This window comes from Urocitellus parryii, chromosome 7 (assembly GCF_045843805.1).
Source record: "Urocitellus parryii isolate mUroPar1 chromosome 7, mUroPar1.hap1, whole genome shotgun sequence".
NCBI classification, from domain to species: domain Eukaryota; kingdom Metazoa; phylum Chordata; class Mammalia; order Rodentia; family Sciuridae; genus Urocitellus; species Urocitellus parryii.
The window spans coordinates 25648564-25660938 of NC_135537.1; the positions used below are offsets into that span (position 1 = coordinate 25648564).

At 32.4% G+C, this 12375-nt stretch overlaps 1 protein-coding gene across 3 annotated transcripts in view; it reads left to right on the top strand.

Moving 5' to 3' along the window:
- Csmd3 (CUB and Sushi multiple domains 3) overlaps positions 1 to 12375 on the top strand; it is a 1110517-nt gene that overhangs the window by 295313 nt on the left and 802829 nt on the right. For all 3 annotated transcript variants that reach the window (XM_026384530.2, XM_026384531.2, XM_026384532.2), the window contains exon 5: positions 8014 to 8221. In XM_026384530.2, the coding sequence (XP_026240315.2) occupies positions 8014 to 8221 (208 nt within the window). The remainder of the gene's footprint in view (positions 1 to 8013; positions 8222 to 12375) is intronic.

Below are 12375 nucleotides of genomic sequence, written 5' to 3' on the forward strand. Positions count from 1 at the left end.
ATTCATTTTTTTAAATAGATATGCTTTAGAGAAGTTCCAATTTATATCACCTTAAATGATATGTGTGACCTAAAGCCAAAAAAGGTCACTTAGTTTCAGTATCTAAGTGTTACCAGAGATTAAAATTAAGTAAAAATTTAATTGTAAGAAAAAACACAATTGTGGAAAATATAAAACTAGTTTTTTAAGTCTTTGCATTAGAATACAACTGATTTTCATTTCATTTCATCATGCGTTGTGGATAGAAATTAAATAGCATCTTACCAAATTTATATACATTCAGCTATTTTAAAATATTAAAGCAGGAAATATTTGATCATCAATTTATAATTAAACATAGATTTAATAGCATGTTAAATTCAGCAATTAAACTTTGTAACCAATAGATTGGAGGACATTAAGAAATTAAGAGATAATTGATAATATTTCCCCAGAAAATTGGAAAAAGTCCAAAGTTCTAAATGATGAACTTTTTCCTTATTGAAAGTCCACATTGTCATCATCAATTCCATTGACTGAGTTGGTGCTTTTTTTCCATGTTTTATAACAGACATACTTTAAAAACTTTTTAACAAGCATGTTGCCAACATCTAGATTATCTATGGGTGCACAGATATACATATTTATGAAAGATTAACCCACTTGAAATGTCACAACCTGTAATACTGCTCTCAGAGCAAGAGTAGGGCAAAATCAACATTTTATTATCCACTGTACTTTGTACATGTTAAGTAACAATATTTTCCAGCCATAATTAATTGAGTTAACCTCAATTTATTTAATAGTATTGCTTTGCCATCTTATTTTATTTTTATTTTTTATTTTTTTTAATTTTTATTGTTGGTTGTTCAAAACATTACATAGTTCTTGACGTATCATATTTCACACATTTGATTCAAGTGGGTTATGAACTACCATTTTTACCCCGTATATAGATTGCAGAATCACATCGGTTACACATCCACTGTTTTACATATTGCCATACTAGTGTCTGTTGTATTCTGCTGCCTTTCCTATCCTCTACTATCTCCCCTTCCCTCCCCTCCCCTCCCTTTTTCTCTCTCTACCCCATCTACTGTAATTCATTTCTCCCCCTTGTTTTTTTTCCCCTTTCCCCTCACTACCTCTTCTATGTAATTTTGTATAACAATGAGGGTCTCCTTCCATTTCCATGCAATTACCCATCTCTCTCCCTTTCCCTCCCACCTCTCTTCCCTGTTTAATGTAAATCTTCTTCTCATGCTCTTCCTCCCTACTCTGTTCTTAGTTGCTCTCTTTATATCAAAGAAGACATTTGGTATTTGTTTTTTAGGGATTGGCTAGCTTCACTTAACATAATCTGCTCTAATGCCATCCATTTCCCTCCAAATTCCATGATTTTGTCATTTTTTAATGCAGAGTAATACTCCATTGTGTATAAATGCCACATTTTTTTTATCCATTCATCTTTTGAAGGGCATCTAGGTTGGTTCCACAGTCTAGCTATAGTGAATTGTGCTGCTATGAACACCGATGTAGCAGTGTCCCTGTAGTATGCTCTTTTTAAGTCTTTAGGAAATAGACCAAGAAGGGGAATAGCTGGGTCAAATGGTGGTTCCATTCCCAGCTTTCCAAGAAATCTCCATACTGCTTTCTAAATTGGCCACTCCAATTTGCAATCCCACCAGCAAAGTACAAGTGTACCCTTTTCCCCACATCCTCGCCAGCACTTGTTGTTTGACTTCATAATGGCTGACAATCTTACTGGAGTGAGATGGTATCTTAGGGTGGTTTTGATTTGCATTTCTCTAACTGCTAGAGATGGTGAGCATTTTTTCATGTACTTGTTGATTGATTGTATGTCCTCCTCTGAGAAGTGTCTGTTCAGGTCCTTGGCCCATTTGTTGATTGGGTTATTCGTTTTCTTATTGTTTAATTTTTTGAGTTCTTTGTATACTCTGGATATTAGGGCTCTATCTGAAGTGTGAGGAGTAAAAATTTGTTCCCAGGATGTAGGCTCCCTATTTACCTCTCTTATTGTTTCTCTTGCTGAGAAAAAAACTTTTTAGTTTGAGTAAGTCCCATTTGTTGATTCTAGTTATTAACTCTGTGCTATGGGTGTCCTATTAAGGAATTTGGAGCCCAACCCCACAATATGTAGATCGGAGCCAACTTTTTCTTCTATCAGATGCAGTGTCTCTGATTTGATATCAAGCTCCTTGATCCATTTTGAGTTAACTTTTGTGCATGGCGAGAGAAAGGGATTCAGATTCATTTTGTCGCATATGGATTTCCAGTTTTCCCAGCACCATTTGTTGAAGATGTTATCCTTCCTCCATTGCATGCTTTTAGCCCCTTTATCAAATATAAGATAGTTGTAATTTTGTGGATTGGTCTCTGTGTCCTCTATTCTGTACCATTGGTCCACCCACCTGTTTTGGTACCAGTACCATGATGTTTTTGTTACTATTGCTCTGTAGTATAGTTTGAAGTCTGGTATCACTATACTGCCTGATTCACACTTCCTGCTTAGAATTGTTTTTGATATTCTGGGTCTTTTATGAATTTCATGATTGCTTTATCTATTTCTATAAGAAATGCCATTGGGATTTTGATTGGTATTGCATTAAACCTATAGAGAACTTTTGGTAATATCGCCATTTTGATGATGTTAGTTCTGCCTATCCATGAACAGGGTATATTTTTCCATCTTCTAAGATCTTCTTCTGTTTCTCTCTTAGGGTTCTGTAGTTTTCATTGTATAAGTCTTTCACCTCTTTTGTTAGGTTGATTCCCAAGTATTTTATTTTTTTTGAGGATATTGTGAATGAAGTGGTTGTCCTCATTTCCATTTCAGAAGATTTGTCACTGACATACAGGAATGCCTTTGATTTATGCGTGTTGATTTTATATCCTGCCACTTTGCTGAACTATTTTTTTAGCTCTAGTAGTTTCTTTGTAGACCCTTTTGGGTCTGCTAGGTATAGAATCATGTCTGCAAATAGTGATAATTTAAGTTCTTCTTTTCCTATTTTTATGCCTTTAATTTCTTTGGTCTGTCTAATTGCTCTGGCCAGTGTTTCGAGAACTATGTTGAACAGAAGTGGTGAGAGAGGGCATCCCTGTCTTGTTCCAGATTTTAGAGTGAATGCCTTCAATTTTTCTCTGTTCAGAATGATGCTAGCCTGAGGCTTAGCATAGATAGCTTTTACAATATTGAGGTATGTTCCTGTTATCCCTAGTTTTTCTAGAGTTTTGAACATAAAGGAATGCTGTACTTTGTCGAATGCTTTTTCTGCATCTATCGAGATGATCATACTTGCCATTTTAGACAAAAACAAACAAACAAACAAAAACACTGTTCTTAGTGACCTAAGAGGACATACTAATTTATTTTGCCAGGATGCTATTTCTTCTACCTTGACTATAAATACCATACTAATCCTCTGAAAGTACTAAGATATAAATATATTAATGTTAGGGATAAAAAAGAGATGGTTTATCTTTAGGAAGCAATAAATCATGAAAGAATTTCTGGATTCTTAATTCAGCCCCCTAAATTGCATCAACTCTGGCTTCCTTCCTCTCTCATCTCATAGTGCAGCCAAATAATCTTTTCAAAACCCACAAGTAATCATGTCATCTCTCTACTGAAAACCCTTAGATAATTTTCTACTGCCCTGAATAATTTCCATTACATTATCAGAAGAATCTTCCAAAGTCTAACACTCAGATGTCCTTATAATTACATTTCACAGACTTTAGTACCCAGGCCCTTTTTTTCTCAGGTTAAGTGTTAGTGAAACTGATGGAACACACTTCTCTCTGTTTCTCATCCAGTTTGTGCTTACTATCATGCTTTGAGCTACAAATCTAGTATCTGTTCCCTAGGAAATTTTTTTCTTAAATTCTGCAATTAGTTTCAAAGCCCTCAAATTTATGATGTGGAGTTTCACTGGTTATGTATTCATACATGATAATAGGAAAGTTATGTCCAATTCAATCTACTATCTTTCCTAATATCATTCCCCTCCCTTCCCTTCATTCCCCTTTGTCTAATCCAGTAAACTTCTATGCTTCCCTCACCATCTGCCAGAAGTGCAATGCTATGTATTTATTTTGTCATTTGCTTAGTGTTTGACTAACCACTAGACAAAATATTCCATAAGCACAAGGGTTATGGTAACTTTTGATCATAATATTAGCTAGACATACTAACATTGTTTCTCCTGGCACTTGGTACATCTCAAGGAATACTTTTAAACCAATGACCAAATAAACTTCAAATTTCCCAGAAATTTTTTACAAATAATCAATATGATCCAATGCGTGTGTTGAATCTTTTAAGAAATATCTTTATGGAAAAATCTTCTGTGACCTGGATCTTCTTTGAATTGACACATGGAAGATGTTGCAGACAAACTTAACAAATATATAAATCTTAACAAACAAATAAAACAGAGGCCAAGACAAAAGTTATTGAAAGAATAAAGATTTGTATCTATATTTTTTACCAGAAATACAGAAATTGGTACTTAGTAGTGGATTCAAGAGCTCCATGGTGTTTCTAAGGCTGCTTTTATTTGTTCTAACTCTGCTGTAAAATGTTTTTTAAAACTAAATATTTAAATATATATCCTGCTATAAGAGTTCATGATTACAGAAAAAAATATTGTTTTTGCAGATATTGTATTTATAAGACCAAATCACAATACAAAGTTTTTTATATCCAATATCAGCCACCAACCCAAAAAGTTCTGTAGGAAACTACCTATTTCACAAATTTTTTTAAAATTTTTATTTATTTATTTATTTATTTTTTCCTATTTCACAATTTTTTTAAACACTGATTCTATAATTGATTCTGTCATAATAAAGAGACTAGACAGAAAGGTGGAACACAGAACATACAAGAATTGGCATGAGCATTGGTTTGATTACTGGAGGAACTGAGTCTCCATCTTTGTTGTCAAATGAAAGTCATATTGTGAGGTAGAAATTATTTTGCTGTAAAACAAGGATTTCCTTGAAGTGAGGTGTTTTGTGACTTGCTCTACATACCTTTTTAGAAGTTTAGGGTGATTTCTCTCTAGATGTGAGTTTAGAATGGGGAAACTCTGAGAAATCATGTATAGAACTGATTTATATGCTCTGACATTTGGATTATGCAATCTTATTAAAAACATTCCCCAAAACCCAAAGGTTGAATATTTCCCCTGACATGTGGATGCTAACACACAATAAGGGGGAAGAGGAGGGAATAATAGAAGTTCATTGGATTAAACAAAGGGGAATGAAGAAAAGAGAAAGAAAATGATATTAGGAAAGATAGTAGAACAAAGTGGACATAATTTTCATATGATCATGTATGAACACCCGACCAGTGAAACTCCACATCATGTACAACAGCAAAAATGGGATCCTAATTAGAATGAGTTATACTCCATATATGTATAATATTTCAAAATACACACTACTATTGTGTACATCTAAAAAGAACAGATTTTTTAAAAAAAATTGCTGAAATACATAAATGTTTATTACAAATTCAGAGGGATCCATCTTGGAAGAACTTCATCCCACAGAGAATAAATATAAGGGCATGTTTTCATTTAATCAAATGCAGGAGTTCTGCAAGGTAGTTCTGTATTGGCATTGTGTTAGATCTTTCTCCACCTGGAAGGGTGAGAAAACATTGTATGGAAATGTGCTATTCTATACTTCTGGTATGAGAAAGGAATTTCATCAGCCAGCCAAAGAAACATACTCAAAGCAAGAAAACTAATGGGGATATGTCTGAGAATCCCATGAAAGATCCCTGAGCAAAAAAAAAAAACTATCTTTCTTTAATCATCTGGTACCTGGTGTGAAACCAGTGACGGGGGAATAAAGGATTCATGTCACCAGATCATTTCTACCTGCAATCTCAGTAGGATCACAGGGAGCTCCCAGAGGAGGATAAACAGAAATTTTAGTAGGGAAAATAGGAAGAAGATTCTACTCTTCTCTATGTCACCAAGCCCAAGCTAGGGAGAGCAAAAAAACCTTAAAGAAAATGAAGTTAATTTCTTCATGAGTACACAGTACTGGACAAATTAATTGGTAAACTGAATTTTTAATTGAATTATTATTTTTTTAAATTGACAGAATCATATGTATTTATTTTGAACAATATATACTGAAACACAGTCATGGGCTGTGTAGTGACATTTTAGCTATATATATATATATATATATATATATATATATATATATAGAGAGAGAGAGAGAGAGAGAGAGAGAGAGAGAGAGAGAGAATGCTAGTCCCAAAAGATTATACCACCTAGTGACATAAAAATCATTTTAATTTTTCTGAGTACATGATACAAAATGATGAAATCATCATTTCTCAGAACATATTCCCATCATCAAGCAACATGTGACTGTGTATATATCTTGTGGAATGTTATAAATTACATACTTAACAACTTTTGTGGTAAGAATACTTCAAATATTCTCTTTAAGCCAGAAGAATTTTTTCTTTAACCTGAGTATGAACCAATGTTATGTGTCTGCCTCAACTTTTATCTAGAGGCAGGACTGGTTTAAATAGATTTTGAACCAGTTTCACTATGAATGTATAGTGTTGTAATATTTTATTCCCAAAGTAGTATTTAACTTTGGTGTTGATACTGAGGAGGAAAAGAAGTGATTTGTGCTTGAGGCTAGGGAATGGCAGGACAAGTTTACCAGAAGGCTAAGGTACATTATGGTTTCATACAAGAAGACAGTTGTATTAATATGCTACATGGTTTAGACAGGACTACTAGTTCATTTTAAGTATCTAACATACTTTAAAAATAGGCCACGTGATAAAAATATAAAGGTATACACCATATTTTCAATAATATGTATTAAAAGTTAAATATATTTAAGGGAAACACATTTATGCTTTCAATATATGAATTTATAGTTAAATAAAGTGTGAAGTTGCAAAAAAGCTAATGCAATTTGTTACATAAAATATAGCAATAAAGTTTTTCTCAGTAACAAAGCATTTTGTTACTCCTGGCCTATTGGAGTTAATGAAAGATGTTCCCCTTCCCTATTTACTAAGATTCCAGAATTATCCATCATATCAAATAAAAATTGGTCATTAGGAACAAAAATTTTCCTTCAAACAACTTTGAATTAAAGGGATTCCCTGAGTAGTCAAAGCAACAACATAAATTATGATAGAATTTATTGTACAAGCAAACTTGTTTTATATTATATTGGTTGGCCTAAATGGTGTTACAGTGAGGCAAATGCTATAATTTTAATTCCTTAGGAATCATAGGACTAAATGTAAGGTAGATGAAGAATTATATATGATTTTATATGTGCATATATCATATGAATGTTTAGTTTAAAAATTACACTGTTTTGTTGAATTGTAGAGAATATATTCCTGAAGATATATTTGTAAATGTATTCTTTCTCTTTAATTAAAGTACCTGGGTATGTGATGTACTTTATTTTGAATTGCATGCCCATAAACATTTTTCAATAGCTTTTGAAACATACCCCTGACACACTATATTATATTCTTCCTTAAATCATGTCTTTACTTTGTGTGTATTTATATTATAAAATAAAAAGGTTTTCCATCAACAGACATGCAAAAATGATTACAGATGTCTCATCACAGACATAAACATATTTCTCTATTTTCCTCACTTCGTCACTTAAATATGAAATTTGGGTTCAATCATCCTGAGACCTAATTTTGGAGTATGCATTTTCACTTAGCTTCTTTGATATTTCAGCCAATGGTTACAAAAATTGTTAGTGTATAATTTATATATATTATATATATATATATATATATATATATATATATATATATAAATGATTACAAATTTCTTCGTAAGCCTTTCATTTAATCTGTTAGTATATTATGCACTTGATATCACAATATTTGGACTATTGTTTTTATCTGAAAATGTAGAGTTGCCTTAATTACATTTTCCTTTAATAAGTTAAAATTGAAATTTTTGCTATTGTTTTCAACAGCTGAAGATGCTTGTGGAGGAACAATGAGAGGATCGAGTGGTATCATTTCCAGCCCTAGTTTTCCTAATGAATACCATAATAATGCAGATTGTACTTGGACCATCGTAGCAGAGCCTGGGGACACAATTTCACTAATATTTACTGATTTCCAAATGGAGGAAAAATATGATTACTTAGAAATAGAAGGTTCTGAGCCACCTACAATATGGTAAGTAGACAGTTTCTATTAACTTAGCATTGATGTCATTGTCTAAAGCAAACTGCAGAACAAAGAATTATCCTTGGTTCTTTGGCTTAAATACTTAAAAGATCACATGGCTATAGGAGTGTTATAAGGAACAGTTGTCAGATCTGAGAGATGTTTTTGAGGACTAAGGTACTGAAATAACAGATTGAAAATTTGAAACATGGAACTTTTCGTCAGTATTATTTTATCAGTCAATGAAAAGAAATCTATGAATTGACCACAATTTAAGGAAATAAAAATTGCTCCTGTTGTCATAGACAGTTGTGTTCTTTAGCATGCTAGTCCATCCTTGGTGGTCCCTTTCAAATTAGGTGAATAGTCTTGGAATTAATTTGTCTTTGTTTATATAGGTAGATCATTTATATATCTTGTTATCTGATGGCAAAAATTAAAAAACACTCATGTATTGAGCACCGTCTATTTCTTTTAAGACTTGAGTAATGGTCCAATGAAAACTGAAGAGTATTCAAAACATGGTTTTAGGGAATAATGTTTTTATAATAAGATGTTTAGACTAATTTTTGGATATTTATCCTTTGATATCTTTGACCAGATTATGAGACCTTAATCGAGTAAAAGAATTATATCATGGGTGGAGTGAAGACATAGGTAAACACAAGACTAAGGAGGACCTTTTAAAGCTTGCTTTAGAATGGTAGAAACTTATTCAAACATGAAGAAGTTTGAATTTTTAAATTATTACTGATACTGAAGTGAAGAGTTTGATTTGAAGTGGGGCTCTATTAGTACAAGACCATTTAAGAAGTGATTGCAGGAATCCAAGAAAAGATCACAGCAGCTTCGATTAGGGTTCTATTAATGAAATGAAGAATTAGACTAAGTTGAGAGATAAGTAGGAGATATCATCAAAAGGACTTGGTAATGGAATGGGGAGTGACAATGTAGGTAGTGTTATCTTCATTACAATAAAACCTGATTTTCTGATTTCACCAAATTGTGAAGGCAATAGTCATTATTGGTGAATTTGAAAATGTTGATGGAAAATCCAGTTTGGAGTGGGACCCCTGTGAATATTGAGATTTGGTTTGGATACACATAGTTTCAAGTCTCTTGGAGACATGCTACTAATGCTCTATCTTTATGATTCAGAAACTTAAAAGAGTGTAATAATGAGAATGATGTTAAATGAAGAAATAGGCACAATAAATTTGGTTAGATAAAGACATGATGGAATGAGAAGACAAGCGGAAGTACTCAGAGTCAGTAAATTAACATCAACAACATACAAAGCCCAGGCTTAGAAGGATGATCCTACAAAAAGAGTAAAATGCATTCAGTTAGGAGAAACTGTTAAGGGAAAAAAATCACACAGACAAGGGAAGAAAAGTGTGAAGAAGGAAAGTAGACACACTTGTTAACTGCTGCTGAAAGGACAGTAAGTAAATGTTAAAAAAAATTGAATTTGGCTCAGTTTCAGGTAATGCAATTTCCATCATCCAACTTCCTACCTTTTAATAGGACAAAAGTGACACAAATAGCGATATCCAGACGTTTTACCTTCTACCTTCAGTCTTCAATTCTCAGTTATGTATCTTTACCTCTTTTCATGCTAAATTTTATTACAGAGTTCAATGAAACCCAGCAAAATTCTGGTTTCAAATGTCACAAAATTTAAAAATTATTTAAAAATATTTTATAGTGATTCATATTCTATTCATATCAAGAGGGATGATGATACCATGAATGTTCCCATAATGTATAATACATATAATTATAATATTCCTAATATATACGATGCCATTAAAAATAGCAATTGTTAAACTTGGAAAATATTTTACTAATAGATATAATGAAGAAATTAGAAACACTGTTTTGTAGTACTAGTTTCTTTGGTACCACTGAACTCCAGAAAAGAAATCTAACGCTCTTATCCCTATTTATGTTCATATGGTCACTTTCTCATTTCACATGAAATGTTCTTAGTAATTTTTTTATTTTTTTTTTGTCAATATGCAATATAGATTGTCCAGTAATAGCACCAGATCCACAAGTTTCTTCTTTTTCCATTTAATCATTTAAATGACACTGAGCCAATTTTATTTATTTCCCCCTTTCTCAGGAAGAAAATAGCAACCAAGAAATTCAGAGTTTCATTGTCACTTTCAATTTATTATAGTAAATGTTTAGGTAGACTTGTTAAAATATTTGTTTATGGTAAATCAAAAAAAGTTCATTTGGCATGTTTCAAGAAAGTGATACAAATGTTTTAAAGTTGTATTTCTATAAATGCCAGTTAAAAAAACAGTGTCAGTAAAATAATCACATTTTATGCACTCACTTAAATATGATAAAATAGCATTCCTTTTAAATTGTATTAGTTACAAATTGATATACAAAATAATCTATGAATAATTAAAGCAAGGGGCTGGGGTTGTGGTTCAGTGGTAGAGCACTCGTCTAGCACGTGCAAGGCCCTGGGTTCAATCCTTGGCACCACATAAAAATAAATAAATAAATAAATGTATTGTGTCCGACTTCAATTGAAAAATAAGTATAAAAAAACTAATTAAAGTAAAACTTTTATATCTAATTCTGGCCCTCTATTCCTTTTATATTCTTTAATGTTATCACACCATTGTAAAGATATGGTCATCAGAATGACAATATATTTCAGGAGGCATTATATTAAGGGTTCTTTCTTATAAGTATGCACTGTTCACATCACATTTTCAATTCGTAGTAGAATTCAAAAGAAAAATGTGAACAAGGAGACATTCATGTTCTTTTGATTAAAATTACAAATGGTTTCATTGACTTTAGATCTTTCATTCAGAGACCACAAACTTGCCAGTAGCTATTCTATGTTATGCTTTTGCTCTGAAGTTCAGTTAGGTAAGGTTTAATGTAGCCTTAGTTTGACTCTGGCAACAGACTAAACCAGCCCAATAATCATGCTTCACAAAAGATAATAACAGCCTGCTAATGGCTCACTTCCATGCTATATATGATCAAACAAAAGGTTCTTGTTTATTATAAAATGGTTAGTGGTATCATGGCATGACCCAGTAGGAATGCAATAAATCCCCATAGTTATCATTAAATGTTAAAAACTTTATTATACTTAGTTGTCAACTAATTCTACTATAGTGAAATGAAAAATGACAAGACATAAATGTGTGCATTCTGGTTTTAGCTTTGACTCTTTTATCATAGACGACAATGAATTAGTCATGTTGCCTCCATAGATCTGAGGTTTCCCCACCTGCGACATTCAAGGCTTCTCTTAAATCTAACATTGTGTGGCATTATCTGCTCAAGTACAATGGCAGGGGAAAAAAAGGTTAAAACTAATTACATTAATAAAGCTCTGGATGCAAAAGTGTAGTGTATTCTGTTTAAAATTATCTCCTAAGACTGGGCAGGATGACACACATCTGTAATCCCAGTGGCTCAGGAGGCTGAGACAGGAAGATGGTGAGTTCAAAGTCAGCCTCAGAAATTATGAGGTACTTAGCAACTCAGTGAGACCCTGTCTCTAAATATAATACAAAATAGGGCTAAGGATGTGGTGCATCTGAGTTCAATCCCCAAACCCCCCCAAAAAAATTATTTTCCAAGTTAATTTGTGTTCTTACTAGAATTTCATTTGTTTGATGTTCATTCAAAAAATACTTATTGGTAAATCAACTATATGACAACATTGTTCTAAGTGCTTCCATAAATGAAGTAACAAAGAATCCTATTTATGTACAGCTTACAATCTGTCAAGGGAGAATAACAATAAACTTTTACTACACAAATAAGGTAAATGATACATACTGTACAGAGACTGATATGAAAATAAAATTGGAAAAAAGTAAGACAGAACAGAATGGTAGGGATATTGTGATGAGTGTGTAGCCTACATTATTGAGAAGTTGAGATTTGAAGAAAGTAAGGGAGACAGTCAAGTGAATATCTCAGCAATGAGAATTCCAGAAAAAGTATATCAGGGACATGTTTTGAGCACAGTAGTAGCATGATTGAATTTATCATTTACAAAAATTATTATGGATACTGTGGAGCAAACAAACTATAAGAAGGAAAGGAAAGGGATAGAGATTATTTGAAATATTTAGAATTTAGATAATAGTTAGAAATTATGATTATTGGAA